This window comes from Sporobolomyces salmoneus, assembly GCF_050403485.1.
Source record: "Sporobolomyces salmoneus JCM6883 DNA, S_salmoneus_JCM6883_v1_ctg45, whole genome shotgun sequence".
In the NCBI taxonomy this organism is placed as follows: domain Eukaryota; kingdom Fungi; phylum Basidiomycota; class Microbotryomycetes; order Sporidiobolales; family Sporidiobolaceae; genus Sporobolomyces; species Sporobolomyces salmoneus.
Window position 1 is genome coordinate 77,985 of NW_027481118.1, and position 23,103 is coordinate 101,087.

The 23,103-nt window shown below is 51.0% G+C and overlaps 10 protein-coding genes across 10 annotated transcripts; 5 read left to right on the plus strand and 5 right to left on the minus strand.

The window, feature by feature from the left end:
• Positions 1-100: 100 nt before the first annotated feature.
• JCM6883_000324 (uncharacterized protein) lies at positions 101-1,278 on the plus strand (the record flags this gene model as incomplete). The annotated part of the gene is made up of 3 exons (XM_076633837.1): positions 101-128; positions 188-537; positions 598-1,278. The coding sequence occupies 3 exons, from the start codon at positions 101-103 to the stop codon at positions 1,276-1,278; spliced, it is 1,059 nt and encodes a 352-aa protein (XP_076486193.1).
• A 593-nt stretch (positions 1,279-1,871) lies between these two features.
• Positions 1,872-3,523, plus strand: JCM6883_000325 (BAG family molecular chaperone regulator; the record flags this gene model as incomplete). Its single annotated transcript, XM_076633838.1, has 2 exons — positions 1,872-3,069; positions 3,138-3,523. The coding sequence occupies 2 exons, from the start codon at positions 1,872-1,874 to the stop codon at positions 3,521-3,523; spliced, it is 1,584 nt and encodes a 527-aa protein (XP_076486194.1).
• Positions 3,524-3,777: 254 nt separating this feature from the next.
• Positions 3,778-7,851, minus strand: IPA1 (putative polyadenylation protein; the record flags this gene model as incomplete). The annotated part of the gene is made up of 8 exons (XM_076633839.1): positions 3,778-3,931; positions 3,995-4,200; positions 4,267-4,560; positions 4,871-5,472; positions 5,535-5,964; positions 6,029-6,074; positions 6,141-7,507; positions 7,606-7,851. The coding sequence occupies 8 exons, from the start codon at positions 7,849-7,851 to the stop codon at positions 3,778-3,780; spliced, it is 3,345 nt and encodes a 1,114-aa protein (XP_076486195.1).
• Positions 7,852-8,514: 663 nt separating this feature from the next.
• On the minus strand, positions 8,515-10,215 carry JCM6883_000327 (NAD(P)-dependent alcohol dehydrogenase; the record flags this gene model as incomplete). Its single annotated transcript, XM_076633840.1, has 8 exons — positions 8,515-8,554; positions 8,625-8,890; positions 8,968-9,175; positions 9,243-9,324; positions 9,387-9,515; positions 9,580-9,760; positions 9,883-9,908; positions 10,032-10,215. 8 exons carry the CDS (start codon positions 10,213-10,215, stop codon positions 8,515-8,517), a joined length of 1,116 nt encoding a protein of 371 aa, XP_076486196.1.
• Positions 10,216-11,028: 813 nt separating this feature from the next.
• On the minus strand, positions 11,029-11,995 carry URA3 (orotidine-5'-phosphate decarboxylase; the record flags this gene model as incomplete). Its single annotated transcript, XM_076633841.1, has 3 exons — positions 11,029-11,570; positions 11,635-11,746; positions 11,810-11,995. The coding sequence occupies 3 exons, from the start codon at positions 11,993-11,995 to the stop codon at positions 11,029-11,031; spliced, it is 840 nt and encodes a 279-aa protein (XP_076486197.1).
• Positions 11,996-12,218: 223 nt separating this feature from the next.
• Positions 12,219-15,101, plus strand: JCM6883_000329 (glycoside hydrolase family 15 protein; the record flags this gene model as incomplete). The annotated part of the gene is made up of 13 exons (XM_076633842.1): positions 12,219-12,244; positions 12,328-12,608; positions 12,669-12,766; positions 12,842-13,154; positions 13,235-13,422; positions 13,482-13,856; positions 13,937-14,086; positions 14,154-14,281; positions 14,349-14,509; positions 14,578-14,640; positions 14,700-14,799; positions 14,864-14,951; positions 15,021-15,101. 13 exons carry the CDS (start codon positions 12,219-12,221, stop codon positions 15,099-15,101), a joined length of 2,052 nt encoding a protein of 683 aa, XP_076486198.1.
• A 200-nt stretch (positions 15,102-15,301) lies between these two features.
• Positions 15,302-16,468, plus strand: JCM6883_000330 (endonuclease V; the record flags this gene model as incomplete). Its single annotated transcript, XM_076633843.1, has 5 exons — positions 15,302-15,348; positions 15,402-15,648; positions 15,714-15,945; positions 16,003-16,217; positions 16,286-16,468. 5 exons carry the CDS (start codon positions 15,302-15,304, stop codon positions 16,466-16,468), a joined length of 924 nt encoding a protein of 307 aa, XP_076486199.1.
• A 477-nt stretch (positions 16,469-16,945) lies between these two features.
• Positions 16,946-18,524, minus strand: GPD1 (glycerol-3-phosphate dehydrogenase (NAD(+)) GPD1; the record flags this gene model as incomplete). The annotated part of the gene is made up of 8 exons (XM_076633844.1): positions 16,946-16,999; positions 17,061-17,189; positions 17,263-17,397; positions 17,463-17,501; positions 17,572-18,084; positions 18,152-18,178; positions 18,249-18,355; positions 18,488-18,524. The coding sequence occupies 8 exons, from the start codon at positions 18,522-18,524 to the stop codon at positions 16,946-16,948; spliced, it is 1,041 nt and encodes a 346-aa protein (XP_076486200.1).
• A 704-nt stretch (positions 18,525-19,228) lies between these two features.
• On the plus strand, positions 19,229-21,253 carry JCM6883_000332 (3-deoxy-7-phosphoheptulonate synthase; the record flags this gene model as incomplete). Its single annotated transcript, XM_076633845.1, has 11 exons — positions 19,229-19,336; positions 19,418-19,451; positions 19,571-19,644; positions 19,716-19,739; positions 19,804-19,939; positions 20,009-20,176; positions 20,248-20,277; positions 20,366-20,497; positions 20,565-20,706; positions 20,797-20,985; positions 21,061-21,253. 11 exons carry the CDS (start codon positions 19,229-19,231, stop codon positions 21,251-21,253), a joined length of 1,230 nt encoding a protein of 409 aa, XP_076486201.1.
• A 227-nt stretch (positions 21,254-21,480) lies between these two features.
• On the minus strand, positions 21,481-22,814 carry JCM6883_000333 (uncharacterized protein; the record flags this gene model as incomplete). The annotated part of the gene is made up of 8 exons (XM_076633846.1): positions 21,481-21,578; positions 21,660-21,870; positions 21,975-22,087; positions 22,149-22,179; positions 22,242-22,258; positions 22,336-22,395; positions 22,462-22,567; positions 22,683-22,814. The coding sequence occupies 8 exons, from the start codon at positions 22,812-22,814 to the stop codon at positions 21,481-21,483; spliced, it is 768 nt and encodes a 255-aa protein (XP_076486202.1).
• Between the last annotated feature and the right edge of the window lie 289 nt (positions 22,815-23,103).

Below are 23,103 nucleotides of genomic sequence, written 5' to 3' on the forward strand. Positions count from 1 at the left end.
TCCGCAACAACACAATTCGACTTTGTGCTCGTTCCTCCTTCACTGCTTCCTCTTGTTCTCGCAATCCTTCATCGACTCTCGTCCTTTCATCTTTCTCGTCATGTTAGCTGTACTCAAAAAGGAACCTCGTCAGTCTCTCTCCTCTCTGTCTTGACCTCGACAACAGACTGACTTCTCTCATCCGTAGTTGCTCAATCTCCTCTTCCGACTCCTTCCCCTTCTCCTCCGTTCATCGGACTTCCGCTTCCCGACCCGATGTCAACGGTGACGACGACGACAACTATTACTACGACGACGGTCAGCTCGACCCGTCGAATCTATTCCGAAGCGGAACGTCGAGCTCATCTCGCCCTCGCACGACAATGCGCTGAACAACTCAGAAAGCTTCACTTGGCGAATGGGGCACAACAGTCAGTCATGGAAGATCCCAGGGGAGAAAAGTATCATGTTGAGATTGAGAAAGTCGAAGGGGATCAAAAAGTGAAGAGAAGAATCGCGGTGATTATCCCTCGAGCTCAAAAGGAACACTTCCGTCAAGTGAGTCTCCTCGCACACTATCTTTTTGAGCTCGTTGCTGACGAATGCGTTTCTACGTAGCATCAACTCCCATCTCTCACTCTCATTCCTCCTCCTCATCTCGAATCGTCCCCTTCGAGGAAACCTTCCCTCTTCCCTCATTCGAACCTCTCCTCCGCGTCTCCTTCTCGTACTCGCACTACTTCATCCACCCAGACTCCGAAACGTCGACTCTCGCTTCCTTCGCTTCGTTCCCTCTCTCTACTTCCCACGAACTCGACTCCTCCTGCCCCTTTCCGCTCCCGCACCGTCGCCCCAGTTCCTCCTACTCCCCAAACGTCTCCCTCTTCAAACGCAAACACGACGACTTCGAGAGTGCCCCTCTCGAGGAATATTAACCTCGATACGACCTCAGCTCTTCTCCAACGTCGAAAAGCGGCTCTCTCCCTCAAATCCATCCCGCACGAAGCAGTCCTCCCAATCTCACCACCATCTTCCGACGCTTACTCGGCGAAGGTGAAGATCCTTCCGGTCTCGAATAATAACAAAAAGAGGAAACGTAGTTCTTCGGAACAAGAAATCCCAGGAGAATCTGAATCGATCCGAACGAAATGCGCGAGATGGATCCGACATGTTAGGAGTTCGACAGGTGAGAGTGCGGGTGCTGGAGAGGGACAGGGAGGGGAAGGGGAACTGTCGATTGGGGAGAGGATGAAGAGGGAGAGGGAATTGAGCTTGGGGGAAAGGAGGAGGAGACGATAGGACGGAGCGACAATCGAGGCGGCAGGGGTGATACACGGTCGGATATATAGCATGGCTTGTGAGACGTAGGGCAGCTTGCCGTCGGGGAGGCGTCAGGACGAGGTATCTTGGAGTTTTAATCTTATTTTTGCGCAAAGATCATTCGCATTCACACTGTCTTGGTCTCAGTGAGGTCAAATCGTGAGCGCACTATGTATCGGTATGTGATCGCGGCAAGTAGCTCCGTAGGAGAGCGGCTTGTTCGGACTTAGATTGGGTTTTGCCACAGTACGCACCTTACCTTCGCTTGAGTCAGCCTCGTCAGCTCTAGCATTCAAGACTCTACAGGAATCGAAGGATGTAAAGCTTTCGCGGCCAATGGAGCCAAAGCCGAGCTCGCGGGAGGAAGAGCTGACGAAGAGAATTCCTTCGAGAAAGTTCGATCCCGTGGAAAGTTCTCGAAAATTGTGGACGGTGCTCGAACAATCTTTCGCACTCGGCTGACCAACCCTTCCCCTATAAAAGCTCTCTCTTCCTCTTCATTCTCCTCTCTCTTCTTCACTTCACTTCACATCACTTTTTCACACAGTCACACGCTCGAAACACACTTCACAATGTTCCACCTCAACACTGTTCCTTCTCCCTTCTTCCCCAACTACGATTACGATTCTTACTCTCCCTTCTCGACATCTCCATCATACCTTCCTCGCTCCTACGATTCCTACGACCTTCGACGATCTCAACTCGAACAAGCTCTCCTCGCTCGCAAACAACAAGAACGTCGAGAAGCCGAAGCGGGCGCCTACCTCGCTCGACAACGACAACTCGAACGTCAAGCCGCGATCGAAGAGGCGATCAGGGAGGAGAGAGAGAGGAGGGAACTCGAACAAGCTTTGAGATATCGCGAGGAAATGATTAGGAAAGCGAGGGAGGAGGAAAGGATCAAAAGAGAGTATGTCGACGCGATGAGGGCAAGGGAGGCAGAGATCGCTAGGAGGAGGAAAATCAGGGAAGAGGCGGAAAGGAGGAGAAGGATCGAGGAGGCTCAAACTCAAACTCGACAAATCGATCTTCCTGACTTGTTCCGACATCTCCTTGCTCCACCTCAACAAGCCGAGTCGTCGAAGCCAGTCCAAGACTACTCGTCGCAAACTGCCGGTCCCGATCTCCTGCGATTATTCTTCGATGCGCCTCAAACTGAATCTTCCAAACCTGTTCCTCCTCCTCAAGCTCAACAACCCTCGCCGACTCCCACGGCTGAGCCTTCTCCTTCTCCCGCCGTCGATATCCCGAAGAACACGACTACCGAGGCTCCCTCTTCCTCTTCCTCCTCTACTTCCTCCTCTTCTTCCTCAACCGACGAAGCTGCAACCACCGTTCAACGCCATTTCCGTCGACACCTCGCACGTCGCAACGCTCTCTCAAAGCTCTCTTCCCTCTCCTCGACCTTCACCGATCGTCAATGTTCTTTCGAGAAACCGACCTCCTTCGTCTTCCAACGACAAGTCCCTTCGTCGTCCAGCGGTACCCCTCCCCTCGAGTACGGCAGCGCCAACGCTTCCTTCCTTTCGTACGAAGATTTCCTCGTCAACTTGTTGAGCAAGATCGATGCGGTTGAATCGGGAGGAGATCGTCAAGTCAAGAGGGAAAGGAAAGCTTTGGTACGATCGGTCGAGAAAGAGTTGGAGAGATTGGATGGAATGAGGCAACGAGCTTGGGAGGTTCAGTTGAAAGCCGACAAAGAGGAGAAGAAGGAGGAAGTGAAAGAAGCTGAAGAGTCGAAAGAAATCGAAATCGAAGTTGTTGATCAAGGTGAGTTGAACCGCGCTGCCTAGTCCTCTCCTTCCGTCTGAAACTGACCCGGATTTCCATTCTTTCAGCTCCTCACTCCACGCCCTCTTCTCCTCAACTAAAACCTACCGACGATACCGACACCGAGCTCGACACTCTTGAACCTCTCCTTCCTTCGGATCAAATTGAATCCCCTTCTCGTCAACTCACCAAAGAAGCTCTTTCCTCTCTCGCCGTACCTCCTGTACATTCGACCTCTTCTCCTCCCTCTGATTCCGGCTCTTCGACCACGTCCTCAACCCTCACCATTTCGACCGACGACTCTCCCATGTCTGAACTCATTGAACAAGTCTTGAAGCGAGCGGAAAAGCTTGGAGCGGAAGTTGAGAAGTTGGAAGCGGCAGAACTCGAGTCGGGGAAGAAAAACGAGGACGAGACGAAGAAGGAGGAGAGGGAAGAGTTTGTTGTAGTTTGATTTCTTGGATTTCTCGATATGAATTTGTTCCTTACTTAATCTGTAACACTTTGTTAGTCCATTGTCACTCACATACTGGCCGATAGTGAAACCTCAAGAGAGACTGCGTTGCGAATTCGAGAGAGACAAAGGAGAAATCAGAGTTTCACAACAAGCGAGAAAGAATGACTGACTGACTGAGACAAAAACGACGACGAGGAGGTACAACCCACCAGAAGAACCGGAAAAAGGAGAGAAGACGAGATAGAGGAAGTCTAGATGCGTTCGAGGAAACCAGTTTCGAAAGTTCCGAATCGACGTTTCGCGGGAGGATAGACGAGAGAACTCGCTTCGAGGAGTTTCGACAGTTGTTCGACGATCGCGAGAGGGTAGGAGACCGTTTCCGTCTTGTTCTCGATAAAGTCATGACTGCGAGAGAGATCTTGAGTCAGTCAGGGTGAGGTGTTCGAGCGGTAACAGCGGGAGACGCACTAGTGAGGATCGTCGGTTGATGAGACGACAGAGTAGAAGACTTTGACGGCATTCATCGATCGACTAACGAGATCAGAGCTACCGGAAGGAGGCGAGTTCGAGCTCGTGCTTCGAGGTGATTTGGTCGAGCTTGTAGGCCCGAGATAGCTCGCGAGAGACGAGGATGTCGAGAAAGAAACGCGAATGGCTGGGTTGAAGAACCAAAGCTGCGAGCGATAGAGAGAGGTGTCAGCTTGTAAGGAACAAGTTCCAAGAGAGGAATGGGGACGAACGAGTAGCCTAGGTTTCTCTTCTTCAGCATCTTCAAGTACGAATCGATGACAAGCGTGGGCTTGACCAGTTTCGAGGAGTTCAGCCGTGAGGTGACACGAGAGATTGTATTCGGGGAAAGCATCGGTTGAGGTTGAAGACGTTCGCAGGAGAGGATATGCGGCGTATTTCAGGAGTCGGAACGAAGTCGCGTCTGCTTCGAAGGGAGAGAGAGGTTCGACGTGGTACCCGACAAGAGCTGAACAGCAGTTGCATCGAGCCGGAAACAGGTTGTCATCGCTAGGAGATCTTGTCGGCTGTGAAAAGGGGGGTTTCGAAACAAGTGTCAGCAATGTGCTCTCCAGTGTAGCCTTCGAAGCGAATGCTCAAAGCTAGAAGGTTGTTTAGGAGTAGCGAGAATTCCCTTGTGAAGAGAGAATTCGAAAAGTTCAATCTTGGATTCTTGTATCAGTCGAGCGTCCCTAGGAGGTATCCTCTTGACTCTGCGCGGTTCCTCCAAATGAGAGGCATCCAGCGAGTGAATCATGACGGAAGGGGAGCTCTACTTTCTTTGCAATCCGAGTAGGGGGGAGAGGAGGAGAAAAATGAACGGGCCCCGAGACTCACTTGAGCTTTCTCTGGCGTTCTCCAGTTCTTCGTCAAGGTGCGAGGGAATAGTACGTAAGAAGTTCCGACGAGTCCTTCGTCGATCCGCGGCTTGATCCCTTTTCCTTTCGAGACGAGATCTTGCGAGAGAGTCTGATCGGGGTGACACATCCAAGCGTCGAGTAACTCTGCCCAATGCTCGCTCGGCAGAGCATTGTACCGAGTGATTTGTGACGAGTCGACGAGTTCGGCTTGACAGTTTGAACAGGCGAACGAGACTGGCATCGACTGACGAAGTTCGGTTGTCGAAAGCGGGACGTGTACTTCGAGGTCGGCACGAGATTTCGTAGGTGAAGGAGGAATCGTGACGAGTTTGACTTCGTGATAGACTCCAGACGAGGTAACGATCGTTTCTTGAGGGATAACTCGAGAAGGGAGCGAGAGGCGAGAGGCAGGTCCTCCTCGAGCAGGAGCGACGACGATCGAGTCTGTTTCGACTGAGATGATCTCGATGTCGTCTTTCGGCGACCTGTCGAATCCGTCCCTCGGCCAGAACGTAACGATGAGAGTACCGAGGTTTCGAGATTCTTCCGTAACCCAATCGAATTGAGGGATCGCGAGAACTGTTTGCGAGAGATTCAGTCAGTCGAGATGCGCGAGAGAGACAACAGTGAGCCGCACTCACTCTCACGAGGCTCCGTAGTTGTTGGTGATCGAGAAGTTCCCGTTTCCACCCTCATATCAACGGCTGATCCTCTCCTTGATCCGAACCCTTTCAACATCCCGATTCTCAACGACCCCTTGCGTCCGACTGTCGCTTCCTCCGTCCCGGATTTCTGAGGTTGGAACAGATTCTTCGTCGAGCCTTTCTTCCTCAGTGAAGAGCCGCCGTTCGAAGAGGTCGAATCGCCTGCCGACCGAGGTTGAGGTCTCTCCTCTGAGAAGAACTCCGAAACCGTGATCGATTCGCTCAATTCGGGAGGAGGTCCAGGGAAAGGTTCGGCGTGGCCGGACGAATGAAGGATAGCATCTTGACCAGCGAGACGACCTTTTCCAGTGTGTTCGAGAATGAACTCTCGTCGTTTCGCTTCTCGGGGATCTGAGAGAGCGGTGAGCTATAGGGGGTGATTGAGAGTCAGTATGTGGAGTGAGGAAGCGTGAGAGTTGCAGAAGTCTCACAGATTTCGGAGGTTCAGACTCGGTGATGACGGCTCGACGTTTCCCGCTGTCAATATAGTGGATCGTTTAGCGAGTACTCATCAAAGGCTGTGATGAGAGACGCTTCACGTACTTGAGCTCGACTCGCTGATCAGCCAGAGTTCGCGAAGCAGCTTTATCGATTCGTTCGATCAACTTGTCGACCGCTTCTCGTTCCCTCCTACTCCTCTCGGCCTGAGTCTCCGGTTCGTGGAACGTAGACGGGAGTGAGGCGGCCCTTTGATCGTCGAGTCGGCCTTGCGAGAGTCGTTCGATTGCGTTCCCGAGTTTCGCGAGTTGTCGTTCGCGAAGCACTCTTCGATCCGGTTCGACTCGTTGATTCGCAAGTTGAGGCGAGACGACGTACAGTCGTTCGATTGCTTGAGAGACGGAATCGAGATCTTTCTGCATCTTTTCACTTTGCATCGACGAAACTTTGCGAACTCGTCGAGTCGGTTGATCATGAGTCGAAGAGGTTGAAGCTCCAACTTGTTGCTGAGAAGATGAACGTGGGGAGAGAGGAGCCTTGATATCCCAGTCTCGATCCGCTTTCTCGTCGAGTAACTGGTGCTCGTGGAAGTATCCGGGAGGGAGGTTTGGGGAGGAAAGGTCGTGCTCTTGGTTGTAGGATGGGAGACTCGATAGTGACGCCGCGTCCCAGGCGTCGTCTCTCGTCTTTGGCGACCAATGGAAAGTGTCGAGACTCGCCCTCGCCGCTCGTGTTTGAGGCGGTACGTGTACCTCTTCCTCCTCCTCCAGTCGAGCAGTTTCCGCCCGCTGTCGAGTCAATTCCCTAACCCTTTCTGACAAATCATCAACCCTTCCCCAAAGTAGATCCCTCTGCGCTTGTTCCACCTCTCTAGCCGCCCCTACTGCTCGATGTTCCGATCCATCTTCTAGGCCAGATAGACCGTTCAGGGCGACAGAGATGCTCGCGAGTTGATCGATACAGATGAGGAGAGATCCGAGGGATCGAGCGAGTTCTGCGTCGGTTGGCGAGAGATCTTGCGCGCACAATTCGATTTGGGTATGGAGTTCATCGAGCAGGGGTTGGTCTGGCGAGATGTAGGAAGTAGATTCTCGTCGAACGAGAGGGGATCTGCCTTCGAGGGAACACATCTGAGAGGTCGGAAGAGAGGACGTTCGTTGTCGAAGGGATTGAACAAGGTGCGAGAGGAGGGAATCTGAGGATTGGCGAAGAGCTGGATTGGGAGACGCTTGTCGAGGTATCGTAGCCGAACTTGAACCGACTGCGAGAGAATGTCGTCGGAAGGGAGCGAGAATCGCGGAAGGGTCGACGAAAGGATTCGTGAAAGGAACGACGGAGGGGCTCGCCGCTTCGGCTTCAGGGTCGGTGGAGGAGCCCATTTGAGGTGACTGTGTCAAGTACGGCGGTAGTAGACTGTCGAGGGCGAGCACGAAGGCCTGTCTCGCTTCTCCCAAAGATCCCAGTAGCTCATCCTGCGCGAGGGGAAGTCAGTTCTCAAGTCTACAGTGAGCTGGATTGTATGACCTGCCTTCTGCGCCTGTCCATACACGTTCTCGCCTAGCCCATTGACCCGTTGACCGCTCGTTCCCATCACTCGACTTTCCCCATCTCTTCTCGCTGAGTTCCTGCTACCGCTGAAGAGTCGCTCTTCCCCGAGTTCTATGAGGTCTGTCTCATCTCTGACGGCGTTCGAGGTCCTTGATGTAGTATCGGGGGAAGGGAAGGAGAATTGAGGGGTCGAAGGGATGGCGGAAGGGTTGAAGCTGGTTCGAGGTGCGTCCTGTTCGAGCTGATAGCTACGCTCTAGTGTTGCCATAGAGCAACAGCGTGCTGGGAATGCGCTGGCGCGAAATGAGAGGAAGATGGAGATGAAGACAAAAGGACTCGAGTTTCTCGACTTTCCGCTCGGTAGTCTCGTCTGCAAGCCCCTCAGAATTGACTAACTTCTAGCGAGAGATCCGAGAGGAAGTGCCCTTTGTTTTGTCGCAAGGATTTGGAGAATAGTCAGAGTCACGTGACTGATATCGATTCGCTTCTTGCACTCCGCCGTCCCCCTCGGTTGTGAACCATCGCAACATAGTATGTATCTCGCGTCATATCGCGACAATCGAGGCGGTGAGCCATTGCTACGACGGGGCGACCCTCGACCAACAAAGATGGACAGTGCTCAGCTTCGCAGAAGCTAACTCGAAGCGACAATCGCTCGGGTCTGTTCAACGTCGCACTGGGTGCTCAGATCGAGCAGGACTGAGCCGGGGCTACGTGCTAAACCGCAATGCTGAGGTAACAAGGGTTACGAAGAACTTTTACTCTGCCTTCCTCGCATGCGAGCGCTCCACGTAGTACATAAGGTGTCAGCGCGGTCTCTCGCTTCATTACAACACTCTCAGGGGGTCTGTGAACGACTGAGACAACTTGTAAACTCGTATTGACTGTCTTGAAACTAACGGAGCTCTTTATGAACAAACGACTTTCGAGCTTAGAACTTTCCACCGTTCTCCTCGTTGATGAGGACGTAGCTGCGACACGTGAGATGTCTCAGGAGTCAGTGAAAGTTCAGCAGAGATGAAGAGCAGGAGAAAACTCAACCGGTAACGAGCCTTCGACGCATGCATGTCGACGACGGCTTGGTTCGCGTCCTTGAGAGGGCGCTTGACGATCCAAGGCTGAACTTTCTTTTCCGCTGCGAATTCCAACATCTCCTGGATAACTTTCGGACTTCCAATCGCAGATCCTCCAAGGAAGACATTGTTGAGTATGAAAGGGAAGGCGGGAAGTTCGGGCAAAGGCTTTTCGGGTGCGCCAACAAGGATGGCTTTTCCTCCCGGACGCAAAAGACTCAAGTAGCCGAGGATCTATGGTGCGTGTTGGGCAAAGACGGTGTCAGCGGGTGCGCGAAGAGAGGCAGAATGCGAACGGGTTGACGACTCACCGGCATCTCAGCATCGTTGGTAGTGCAGATGATCAAGTCGAGAGAGCGTTTGTAGGGGGCAAAGTCATCGTCGGATGCAGAGTGAGTGGCGATGAAGCGGTCGGCTCCCATCTTCTTCGCGTCCTCCTTCTTCGACTCGGAGTGCGAGATAGCAGTGACATTGGCACCGAGAGCTTTGGCGAAGAGGAGACCAAAGTGTCCCAAACCCCTTCAAGCACGACAAGACGAGGTCAGCTCGCTCAACTTGGAGAGCTGAAAAGAAAACGAAGATTTACCCGATTCCGACGATTCCGACGTCCTTGGCTTCCGTACCAGCTCCGTACTTCTTGAGAGGGTTGTACACAGTAACTCCTCCGCCTAGAAGTAGTAATCGAGTCAGTCGAACATCAAAAGACTCGGAGAATTGTGACCAAGCTCACACATCAAAGGAGCAGCCGAAGCAGGGTCCAACTCCTTGGGGATAGGAACGACGAAGTGAGCAGGAGCACGGTGGTAGTTAGCGTAACCTCCGAACGAACGAGATCCTTTCGCTTCGGGTTGACGGGAGTCTGACAGAATTAAAACTGAATTCAGCAATTTCGCGTAAAAGGCGATGCTTGGGGAGGTTCTTACAGGTTCCAGCGTAGGTACCGACTTGTCCTTCAGCACAGTGAGGCTCAAGATCCGCCTTGCACTCGTCGCACTTCAAGCACGAGTCATTTTGGGCTCCAACTCCTACGAGATCTCCAACCTTGACGTGCGTAACCTTTGAACCAACTCGTACAGCGTACCCGCAAATTTCGTGCCCGACCACCTTGAATCGTAAGAAGGAGCAGCACGGGGCAGCAGAGGGGGTGGAAGCGGAAGGAGGGAATCGAAAAAGTCAATTTTCGGGAATTCCGTCAAATCGTCGAACAAAGCTCAGATAGCACTTACCTGGGGGTAAGGGACATCTCCCCAACCTAGAGACACCGACGAATGATCGAACGAAGGCGTCAGCATCGATTCCAGTCTCACAACGCTCGATTTCGTCACTTTCGGCCGCAAACCTCCAAAACGATAAGAGAACTGGGAACTGTACTCACCTCCGGACATGGTGTGAAGATCAGAGGCACAAATACCAACGTAAAGGATCTTGATCTCGACATCATCGTCGCAGAAAGGCTTCACCTTGTCGGTGTAATCGATCCACTCCATCTTTCCCTTTATCGAGTCTTTGCCTTGAGCGGCCCATCCTTCGAATTTGTTGTTTTGACTTTCGGTAGACATGTTGTGCGAGTGAAGTTGAGAGGAAAGAGAAGAGAGAATCGGAATCGACGGCGATCGAGTTCTCAAAGTGGAGCGGAAGGTGGAGGTTGGAGGTTCGTTCTTCTTTGAAATTGACCCCTTACATCACTCGCAAACCTCCATTTCCTTCTTCGTTGAGCTTGAATGGAATCGCCCTCGTGGTCGTCGACGGTCGCGATCTGCGACAATCAGCTTTGTCCGCTCGTCAGCCGTTTCACAAGGTCGACAAGGGAGTACGTACCCCAAGCCAAGCTCAGGATCTACTGCGAACCGAAGCAGAAGGAGAGAAACCTCCGACGAACGAACGAAAGTGGTCTGTTCTTTCTCCTTCCTCACCGCCGAAGCAATTGTCGCATTTGACGAGTTCACGGTGCTCGACACGTCTGTGCACTGGGCCGAGTGATCTTATTCTTCTTTGCGGGACTGAGACGATTCGCGTGATCTCTGCATTGAACCTCGTCGCTTCGCGAGTTTCTGCACGAGAACCTCGTTGACGTTCGAGTGGGACTGTGATGCGGTAGTCGAAATGGGAGTTGTACTCTTCAAAGCTATGTCACGATGTCACGTAGAAGTGAAAACCGTGAGCGTGCCGGGAGATGAAAAGAGTTTCGCACCTGTGTTGCGAGGAGACGAGACTTTCACCATCTAGAGTCTCAAACGAAACTCCTTATCCCAGTGAGTAAGACTCCGAGAGAAGGAGTGCAGTGGGAAACCACAAACGAGTCCTCCAAGCTCTCCTGCCTCCCAAACGAGGGCGAATTGTGTCCCGAGGTAAATATCGCACAGCGATGTTTTCTATTGCTTCAATCGTTGTTCGTAAGCGGTCCATCCAGCTTCCCGATACCTCTTGCACTGCTCTACGATCTCCTCGTCCGGCCTCCCCGATCCACCTCCGTAAATCCCTCGCCCAACAATGATCACATCGCATCCGCTCTCTCTGATAACTTCGTCTGGTGTCCTGTACTGCTGACCCATACCATCTCCCTTCGAATCCAATCCAACTCCCGGAGTCATGATAACGAAATCCTCCCCTTCTCCCGGAGCGACTCCTCCTGAAGTCGCCTCCAACTCGTCGACTCGCTTCATCGCGACGAATCCCATGACGAACTTCGGGTACCTCCTTGCCGCCGCGACGTTCTTCGCCGTGTATTCTCCCGTAGCGAGGTTTCCGGCTGCCGACATTTCCGCGAGAAGGAGTAGACCACGACCGAGAGGTTCACCGACGGAGGCGAGACCGGTGAGAATACCGTCTCCGGGGATGAGATGAGCGTTCGTCAAGTGAGACCATTGGGCGATCTTGTAGATACCCGAAGAGTATTGAAGTCGAACAGTGTTTCCTGCGAGATTGCGAAGGAGACTCGTCAAGGACGCATCCGAGAGAGTGAAAGTAGCTAAGCTCACCAATGTCAGCAAACTTGCGATCTTCCCAGATGACAAAGTCGTGCTTCTCTGCGATAGCTTGAAGTTGTTGAACCAGATCCTGATCGAAATCTTCAACGATATCGATGTGCGTCTACCTCGATCGCCAGTCAGCTTCCCGCTTAACGGACGACATCTACAAACAGTTTCGACTCACCTTGATACAGCAACAGTAAGGTCCCGAAGCGTTGGCAATCCTCAGCAAATCGGCTTTTTTGGTAACGTCGACCGAAACACACAAGTTCGTCTGCTTGCGGTCCATACATTCGAGGAGCTGTTTTGCTACCGGTATAGGATGTGCTGCAGCTCGAGAAGCGTAGGTTCGGGTTGTGATTGAAGGCATGGCGAGGAATTAGAGATGAAGAGGAAAAGAGCGGGTATGAGACGAAGGCCGGCTTATCGAAGGGGACTCGCTGATAGCTGAGAAGTGTCCAATGGATCTTCGCAAATGTATAGGGAAGAAGCCGAAGTGAAAGTTGCGATGATGAGGTCAAGTCGGAAGAATCTCTTCGCTTCCTCTCCTCCACTTCTATCGATCTCGTCCGGCTTCCACAGCAGTCAACAGGATGACTATCAAACCTAATCGTAGCGGGTAAGCCCTCTTCCCGTTTCCTTCTGCCTCTTCCCCCACTCGTCGGAACTGACTCTCTTCTTTCTCGTTCGGTCTCTGATCAGCGGAGATGCTTATCCGACTGGATACACGAACCTCGAGGATCATGGCTTGATCGGAAACATGCGCACAGCTGCACTCGTCTCGATCTCGGGAACTATCGCCCACTTGTGTCTCCCTCACTTCGACTCTCCCTCGGTTTTCGCGAGAATCTTAGACAAGAACCATGGAGGTCATTTCTCGATTCGTACGACGAATAAAACTTCGAGCAAACAGCAATACATCCCGAGCACGAACATATTGACGACGAAACTGTTGAGCGAGCAAGGTGTCGGACAAATCGATGGTGAGTCTCTCTTCGATACTCTCTTTCGACCAGACGGGCTGATATCTCCCGTACCTTCAGATTGGATGCCTCTTCCTGCTGACAAGCGAGACAAAACCTTCCTCCCTTGGCTCTGTCGTTCCGTCACGACGATTCGAGGTACAATCACGTACGAAATTGTGCGGTTTCCTTTCCTCTCGTCTCTTCCTGCTCGCTTCAGCGGACTGACCATATCTTATGCTTATGCGATACAGGAATGTTGCCCCGCGTTCAACTATGCGAGATCGGAACATGAAACGAAAATTGATCACGAGAACAACACCGCGACTTTCGACTGTCCCGACCACGTCAACCTCGACCTTCGCTGGATCACCGACGAAGGAGATCACCCTCTCCACGGTCAAGCTCACCCGAGCGTCGAAGTCGATTACCTCGACTTGTCGGAACGCGGCCACAAAGGTTTAGGGGTTTCGCTCAAAGTCACTCTCGAAGAAGGACAGTCGATTCATTTTGCCCTCCGAGAACCTCCTAAGCCTGAAACGTCTGGAACTGGTGCCGAAGTCGATTGTAAGCAGCTGCCTCGCTCCAGTCGCTGTCCCGCAAGACCTCACCTTTTTTCTCTTTTCCTCTCGGTGTTTGCTCAACAGGCGTCCCCGATCACTCCAACGACGCAGGTGTAAATCAAGCTACCTCTTCTTCCGATCCTGCCTTCAGCGCCGCCCTCTTCGAACAACTTCACAAAGAAACGATGAAATTCTGGTTGTCGTTCCTCACTCAATGCACTTACCAAGGAAGGTGGAGGGAAATCGTTCAGCGTTCAGCTCTAGCTCTCAAGGTATGTCCATGTCCTGCTCTGGGGAGGCCCACTCGAGCTGATATGATCGAAATTTACAGCTTTTGACTTTCGCACCAACCGGAGCTATCGTCGCCGCGCCTACGTTCTCCTTACCCGAAGATCTAGATGGGGGTCGCAATTGGGATTATCGCTACGCTTGGTTACGTGACTCGGCGTTCACGGTGTACGCTTTGTTGCGTGTAGGGCTCAAAGAAGAAGCAGACGCATATGTCGATTGGCTATCTGGCATACTTCGGAACCGAAACGCCGACGGTTCCCTCCAGATCATGTACACCATTCACGGAGGCAAGGACATCCCTGAGATCACCCTCGACCACTTGGATGGCCACAAAGGATCTAAGCCCGTCCGTATAGGAAACGGAGCAGCGGATCACTTACAACTAGACATCTACGGAGAAATCATCGATGCAATCGTACGTTGTCTTTCCGGTTCAGCTTCTTTCGTCGTGAACGAGAACAAAGCTGAAATTTCCACATTTTCAACCCGGAACAGTACATGAGTCAACGTTTGTCTAGGCCTCTCTCTTACGACAACTGGGTACTCGTTCGAGACATCGTCGACTACGTCTGCGAGATCTGGCAAGAACCGGATCTTTCGATTTGGGAGGTCAGAGGTGAAAAGCAAAACTTTTTGTACTCGAAAGTAAGCTTCTTTCACCCCTCTTCCATCTAAATTGCGATGTACTGACTTCACAATCGTCTCTGTATAGGTCATGTTGTGGGTCGCTATCGATCGAGGTCTTCGTCTTGCCGACAAACGTTCTCTCCCTTGCCCGAACCGTGCGAAGTGGTTGGCGAATCGCGACGCTCTCTACGACGAGATTCAAACGAAGGGATAGTGAGTCAACCCAATAACTCTGTCTTGACTCGAACGTTCCGCTGACTCTCAACGTTTCGTCGAATAGCAACAAAGAACTCGGTTTCTTCTCTCAATCTTACGAAAACAACGACGTCCTCGATGCGGCGGTCTTGATTATGCCTTTGACCTTCTTCACCCACGCGGCCGACCCTCGTATGATGTCGACGATCAAAGCGATTATGCGACCTCGAGACCGTGGAGGACTTTGTGAGCACGAGTTCTTTCTATCGCGCGTCGAGATCTCCCGCTGACACACCTCTATCGTGACTCTCTAGTCGAGAACAACCTCGTCTATCGCTACGACACGGAGAAAGTTGACGATGGAACCGGAGGAGGAGGTGAGTCTTCAGGCTGCTTCTCGAACTCGAACATACCACTGACGCAACGATGCCTACAGAGGAAGGAGCTTTCTCGATGTGCTCGCTCTGGCTAGTCGAAGCATTGGCGAGGGCCGGAGAATTCGACCGATCGCTTCTCTCGAAAGCGGTCATGATTCTGTGAGTTTGAATCTCGTATCGAATCTCTCTCTCTCGACTGACTCGAACCTTTCCCTGTCTGCAGCGAAGATTTCATTGGCTACATGAATCACGTCAACTTGTTGTCTGAAGAGATTTCAAAGGGTGGAGAACCTCTAGGAAATTTCCCTCAAGTAAGTTCTGCGCTCTTTCAGTCTCTTCTTTCGCGGGAGACTGAGTCAGTGCGATTGCTTCTCTTACAGGCTTTCTCGCATGTATCCCTCATTTCTGCTTGTTACAATGTATCAAAGGCTACTGGTGGTCATCTCGCTCCTGATGTATAGACAGGGTTCCCAATCGCTTGTTTCCGTAGTGGAATTCCTATAGTTTTGCATTCGTACTTCTTCACACCGGTTCTCTTCAACTCTTCATGTTTCTATGCGTGCTCGTAACGCTATCCGTACTTGCTCGAGATCCCCAACCTCCTAGTCAAGGCCGAGAGATTCGTTCAACTTTGGCTCAACTTTCTCCGTCTCACTTCTCTATGACCTTACCCGACCCTCATGCCGAACTCGTCGCTCAGTGGATAGAGTAAGCACTTACAAACCCTCTGAGCGAGTGGATTAGCTCACAACGTCCTACAGGGATCAGAAAGGACTCTCATCAATAGCGATCTTTCAAGCCGAAGCTCTGCCGTTCCAGGTCTCCTGCGCGCTTTCAGAACTCGTCAGAACCCCAAAAGGAAGTTCGACGATAGTCTACCGCGAGAATCCTGCCGCCTTGAGCTTCTCAGGTCTCGACAGAGTCGCTGGTTTCGATATCTCGTTTCGCGACTCGATTGGCGAGGAAGGGGTTGCCGTACTGGCTGTACTGTCGTTCCCTGATCTTAAGGTACGCTCAACAGTCTCTCTTGCTCCTTTCTGCGTTGTGCTGATCGCCGTCCGTCTTCGCTACAGGTCGTCAAGTCGATTTCACGCCAAATCTCGCTCAAATCGACCCCATATGTTCATTCGTTCCTCTCGTTTCGCGAAAGTGATCACTACGTTTCCCTCTTGCGTGAACTGGAAGAGTCGGATCACGAACAACCTCAAGTTTTGTTCGTCGACGGAAACGGACGCTGGCATCCGAGGCAAGCTGGTAGCGCGGTAGTTGTAGGGGTCAATACTGGATTACCTACGGTTGGTGTCGGTGAGCTACTAACCTTCTTCGAAACGATACCTCGAACTGAGGGGCTTGCGTTTACAGCGAAAGATTATCATCCGATTCATTCTTCTGATGCCTTTGCCGACGACGCTTCCCTCGATACGGCGCTTCCTTATCCTCGAGACTTTATGACGTCGCAGAAGGGAATGCGGAAAGCCTGTCAAGCCCTGCTCGAACGACGGGGAGACTGGATGAAGCTGCCTGGACTCTCTCAAAAGAACGAGTCGAGGGTTAGCGCTTTCGATTCTTGGGGTGCTGTGAGTGGATCTCCTCTTCATGTGCATGTGCAAACGACACAGTCTCACGATGACGAATGTTCGTTCAGGCGCTCCTCGCTTCTCCAGCTCGAAACGCTTCAAATCCGATTTTCGTCTCACCTGGTCATCGACTCTCGCTCGAGACTTCCGTCAAACTCGCACTAGCCTGTTCAGTCAATGGAAAGGTGCCTGAACCTACACGACAAGCAGACTTGATCGGTCGAGCCGAGGTGAAGCGGATTTGGGGTTGAAGCGACACAATCAAGTCGGAACGCGACCGGAACATCCACGAGAACTGTTCGACGTAAGCTCCCTACCCTCTGAGAGAGACAGACCTCGCACTGACTAACGTTCCGGGAATGCAGACCTCACGACACTTGCGTAGAAGCTCGTTGGTTCGACAAACAATCCTCGGCACCAGTTCAACAATTTGCACACCTTAGCTGAAGACGGCTCTCTACGCAGTCATTAGTCGGTCGATCAGCCTAGCCGACAGAAGGCTACGAGACGGCAGAAAGAAGGAGAGGGAAAAGGGTACTGCAATTGTTTATTACTTTTGTCGCGCGCGAGGTAAACAGAAAAAGAGAGAATCTATAGAATACTAAGTAAGACAAGAGTTTTGCGATAAACGAACGAGCGGAAGGGACTAGTCCGGGAAGAACGTAAGAGGTAAGTCCGACAACGAAGACCAAGAATCAGAGACATCGACAAAAGACGAGTTTTTGTTTTTAGATGTGGGCTGTGATACTGTCGGGTTTGACTCCCTCGTAAGCGACTCGGTACTGCTCAGGCCAAAGGAATCAGCTCTACAATACAGGACGGAGACAGCGGAGGGAAACGTACGACGAAAGTGAAGAGAGGGTATTTCTCGACTTTTCCTCTAGATTTGAGGAAGTTGTGCAATTCGAGCGCGGTTTGAACTCCTTGAAGCTTTTGACCGTTCAGGAGTTCCTTCTCGAGTTGATCGAATGACTGCGATAGCGACGAACCTCATCAATTCTGATCGTTCCAGAGCGTTCTCGCGAACGGGGAAGGGAAAACTAACCTTCCCACTAGTAACGAACGCTTCGGCACACTTGCGGTTCCTTCCTCCGAGACAAGAGGTGATCAAGTCTGCGATACCGGCACTCTCTTGTACGAAAGTATCGGCTTCGGTTCCCGGGAAGAATTCGAGGGCGAACTACAAGTGACGGCCTACTCAGTCAGATCAATCCGCACGAAATGCGAGGAGAGGTGGTGACTCACGTTCTTCATCTCGAGCATACCGATTCGCATGATGGCAGCCTGATAAGAGAGACGGCGTTTCACCTGCTCAGCTTGTGAAACTTTCCTAGCTGACAGGGAGAGGTCTCACCTTTGCGTTGTTTCCCCATTGTAGACCATCGATCAAACCCGCTGCGACTGCTACCACATTCTTTAATGCCCCTCCAAGACTAACTCCGAGTACATCCTGATTGACCGAAACCCTAAAGAATTCCGTCTCGAACAATTTCGCCCACTTCTTCGCCGCTTCCAAATCCCTACATCCAATCGTAGTCTCACTAAACTTGTCCTTCGCTACCTCGTTCGCAATGTTCGCTCCGGATAAAGCGGCGCATTCAATCCCTAGGTGTTCTTTGATAACTTCGCTGAAAATGTGAATCTTGTCATCTTTCACTTCGACCCCTTTCACTAACGAGATCGCCTGAGCATCGGATGGGATGTGACCTTGAAGTTGTTTACAGGTGTCCGGGATGAATTGATGGGGGATGACGAAGATTAAGGCGTTCGCTCCTTTCACAGCTTTGAGGAGGTCGGGTTCGGCGTGTACGTTGTCCCCGAGATCTACTTCGGGTAGGTATTTCACGTTCTCGTGCTTCTCGTTGATCTGAATCAGCACGCCCTCGAGTCAGTTTGCGAATCCTGTCGAGAGTCGTCGGATTGAATGAACTCACGATTTCCGTCAATTTGCGACCTTCAAACTGTGGAGATTCTGGAGAAGTTAGCTCTCATCGTTATTCTTATAGCTAATCCTCGAGAATAGTCACTCACGTCTTCCTCATAGCACCACATTTCCACCTGAGTATCAAACATTTCCGATCTCTCTTTAACGTTCTTACCTACCAATCTCGCGATTGCCGATCCCCAATTCCCACTACCTGCAATCGATCACGTCCCATCCAAAGGGAGAAGATCCGATGAGAATCGCGAGAAAAGGGGAGGAAGAAGTTGAAGGAAAACGTCATTCTCTCTATCCACCTGAGCGGAAGAAGAGGAGAGAAGGAGCGTACCGACGATAGCTACCTTCCATTTATCTTGAACTCCCATAGTAGTTAACGAGCGAGTAGTAGAGGGGAAGAGAGGGAAAGGTGTAGTATGGAGAGGGAGGGAAGCCGATAGATTGAACGGGGGAACGCGAGTAGAAGGGCGTAAGGTCGAACGAAGGATAGTAGGGCGTAGAAGGCGTAAGATAGAAGTTCGGGAAGCCAGAGTGAGCGGAAAGAGGTGAAGAGCTTCGAAATACAATTCGTCGCTCGAGCGCTCGTCGATTACAATAAATTCCTTACTTTTCGATCTTCGCTTACAATCGTTGACTATCTACGTCAAACATGTAGTCTGGGGCCATCTTTGAACGTGAAATCTCGAGAGAAGCGGAGGACCACGAATACTCGCTCTAAAAGTTTAACGCGGGCTTTCTCTCGCCTACTTGCTTCCGAAACGCGTTCTCTGTGGGGCTTTGTACGATGTTCTTTCACTCTGCTTTGACCTGCTCGAAGGTCTGGGAGAGATGCGAGTTGGGAGAATCAAGTTGACTCTATTAGCAAATTCAATTAGTCAATTTCGTTCATGACTCACTGAGATTGACTCCTCTCCTTCTCCTCTCTCCCCATCCGACTCTTCTTGACTCTACCTCACACGCTCGCGCACTCTCCTCCGAAGCACTCCGACTAGAAGCCCACGACTCCATCTAAACTTCGAGTTCCCGCCCACGCCAAACTTTCAATCGATCTCTCTGCTCTCTCCACAAAGAAATGCCTTCAAACGGATCCTCGACTCCTAACCATGTCTCTAGATCAGCCCGTCTGAACGATCTCGATGATACTCGAATCCGTAATATTCGTCCTTTGATTCCTCCTCAAGTTCGTCATTAATTCCTACCCCCTCTCTCTCTTTCCGTCTTCCTCCGGCTGATGAGATGAAATGGGGAACGATTGCTGCAGATTTTGATGGAAGATTACCCTCTTTCTCTACGTGGTAAGTTCAACTCATAGTCTTTTCGCTCTCGAATTTTCGAGGTTGGAGGGCGTGAAATTCTGAATGGGTTTCGCCTGAAATTCGCTGCTCAACTGACTCTCTCGATTCTTGAATGCCAGCTGCTGCGACGGTCATCGAAGGAAGGAAAGGTGCTGAAGAGATCTTGAGGGGGGAAGATGATCGACTACTTGTCGTAAGTTACCTCACTTCATTTGACTTTCGTTTGGTCTTCTCGCGAGCTCACCCTCTCCTGTTTCATTGTAGATTGTCGGTCCTTGCTCAGTTCACGTATGTGCTCCTCGGCATTTAGTCCTGTGCCCAATCGTAACTCACGCAGATCCACTCCTCTCAGGATGTTAAAGCCGCGCTTGAATACGCTCAACTCTTGAAGAAATACGCCGATGAAGCGAGTGACGATTTACATATTCTCATGAGAGTATACTTTGAGAAACCTCGTACGACCGTTGGTTGGAAAGGCCTCATCAACGGTTCGTTCTCCCATCCCATTTTCTCCCTCCCGTACAATCCTAACTTCTCTTCGATGTTTCGGTGTGCAGACCCTCAACTCAATGGTACTTTCCAGATCAATAAAGGACTTCGTCTAGCACGTGGATTACTACTTGAGATCGCAGAGATGGGACTTCCTACCGCAGGAGAATTGTTGGATTCCCTTTCACCGCAATGGTTGGCAGATTTAATGTCGTGGGGAGCTATTGGTGCTAGGAGTGAGTCGTATAGGGTCTTCAGTACCTTATTCTGACACTGTACTGAAAGACGTCGGTTGCGATCTCACTAGCTACCGAATCGCAAGTTCACCGTGAACTCGGTTAGTCCTCCCTCTCTTCTTTTTCCTCTTTTCGCCTCCCCTCGATGCGTGAGTACTGATGAGGAGTGTGAGTCGTTGTCATTGTTAGCGTCGGGAATGTCTATGCCAATCGGATTCAAGAACGGTACCGATGGAAACCTTCAAATCGCGATCGACGCGATCGGTTCCGCCGCTACTTCTCACTCTTTCCTTTCCGTAACTAAACAAGGAATCTCTGCTAGTCAGTCAACTTGGTTCACCTACTATGCTCTGTCAGTTTCCAGTTACTGACGTGACAGCTCGAGTAGTTGTCGAGACGGAGGGAAACCCTGCTTGTCACGTGATTTTGAGGGGAGCCAACAGTGGCCCGAATTACTCGGCTGAACACGTCAAGAAAGCTGCTGAAGGATTGAGGAAAGCTAAAGTTTCTGATAAACTCATGATTGACTGGTCAGTTTTCTCTCAAATCTCTCTCTCCTCTCTAATTTAATCTCCCTTTCGACTCTCTCAAACTCACTGACTTTGTTGGTTGAAATGTAGCTCTCACGGTAACTCTGAAAAGAAACACGAACGACAAGTCGTCGTCGCTGAAGATATTGCTCGACAATTGGGTTCTCAAGAAACTGGGGATTCGGTGATGGGAGTCATGATTGAATCTCATTTGGTTGAAGGGAAACAAAGTATTCCTGCTTCGGGACCTTCCTCTCTAACTTATGGTCAATCTATCACGTTAGTCACATCTCCCATCTCCCCTCTCTTCCTCGTTTTTAGCTGACGAGCGTTTGTCTTTGTGCGGTTGTTCAGGGACGCATGCATTTCGTGGGAAACTACCGTAGGAGTACTCAACACGCTCAGGAAGGGAGTTCAAGCGAGAAGGGAATGGAGAGGTCCTCAAAAAGGTCCCGATACGACCCCGTTCGAACCGGCGAGGAGTCGTGAATTGAGCGCAGAGGGAAAGAGGGATTTCAACGATCCCGCGATCTTCAACCGTGCTTAGATACGTGCGGGAGATCGTGAGTGAGGAGGAGAAGGAAGAATGGAGGAAAGGAGTAGGGTTGTTTGTGAATAGACATGAATTGATTTTCGTTTGTTTTCTGTTCTCCTTTTGATGCTTTCGAAATTGAATCGTTTAGATTCTCACAGACATTCTCTCTTCGTCGTTCCGAACTGATCTGGTAGTGAGAAGAGCCCTCATTTCTCATGTCAAGTAAGATGCCGCGCGAACTACAGTTCCGAATGACCTTTCTTCTCCTTCGCGCCTGACGATGATGTCCCTGCGTGTTTACTGAGGAAAGCATGAACCTTATCATACTTGATCGGACCTACTCAAATCACTCGTCGTCAGCCCTCACTCACCAAACTCCACAAACAGGTGAATATCTTCGAGTGTTGGTTGAACTCACCCTCATATTTCTCCACTTGATCCCCTCCCTTCAACACTAATAAACTCGGTAACTTCTCTACTCCAAACACTTCGAGTCCTTCAGGTCCAATTTTCGTATCCCTCGCAGCGTAGAAATCTAGGGATTGGTGAAAATCGGTAGAGAGAGCTTTATAAAGTGGAGTGACTTTTCCGGCAGAGGTGAAGAGGAGTGAAATAGGTTTCTTTGATGCCTGTAACCACAACAAGGAGACAAGAATGAGATTGATATGAGTGTGACTACTAAGGGGAGGAAAGAGAAGAGAAGAGAAGAGAGAGAGAGAGAGAGAGAACGGACTTTGGATTTCAAGCCTTTGATGTCTTGGAGGGAAGCGGCTCGTTTAACGAAAGTTGGCATAGTGCTAGTGGCGTGTGAGATAATGTCTTTGGCAGTTCGGGGTCCGTCGTAATCTAACGTGGTTTGGAGGTTAGCGTGAGAACCGGCTTTTGAGATGAAGGAAGAGAAACTCACTTCTTGGAGGGGCAGAACCGCCAGGGAAGATCTACACGCTCAAGAAGGACGTCAGTACATGTAAGAGCACGAGAACCCTCGATTGTGACGTACTTTGATGGTCGGAAAGCCTGTGTACAACAAGTCAGGATGAAGGTTCGAAATCAGCTCAAGATGAACTCGTTCAAGGCTTTGCAAAGTGCCTCACCCTTTACACCGTATTCACCGCATAGCTGTTTATTCTGATCTTCATCGCAATCGACACTGACTGCAAAAGAGGGTGAGACCATCAGCAATCAATATCGCAAGGAACAGGAAGGGAGGGAATGCTCACCGATATTCACGAGTCCTTTCAGACTATCGGCTACCTTGTCCGCCTCCGGAGCTAATTGCTTACAATACCCACACCATGGGGCGTAAAAGATCGAAACTGTTTGCTTCTGTCAACGTGAGAAGAGCGATCCCGAGGGAAGTTTAGTCACTCAAACGAGCTCCATTCGGGAAAGAGGTGCAGTTCTCTCCGAGGACGAACGGCCAGAGTACGAGAGTACTCACAGGAGATCCTTGGACAGCTTTCTTGAACGATCTGGACAAGAGGGCTTTGACGTTTGGTGATCGGAAGACTGCAGCTTGTGCTGACGTTGCAAGAGCGAGAAGGAGGAGCGGCAAGGATAGGGATACGTGCATAATCTCCGGATAGTTCTCGTCGCTGTGCTGGGCCGCTGAATGGAGTCGCCGGAGTCGGAAGTGATGTGGAAGAACTCAACCTTTGAGAACACTCGCGAGTGAAGGTTTCTCCGTTACTCATCGCGCCAACTCGACTATATCCATTTCGGAGCTCGAATAGAGGCTTTACGAATCAGGCACAACAGAAAGTCGACCGTCGAAAGCAGTCTAGAGACCAAGTTCGGAAGGGAACTCGTTTCAGATCTCGACGCAGCAACAGCGGCTTTCAAGCGTACAACGAGGAAGTCAG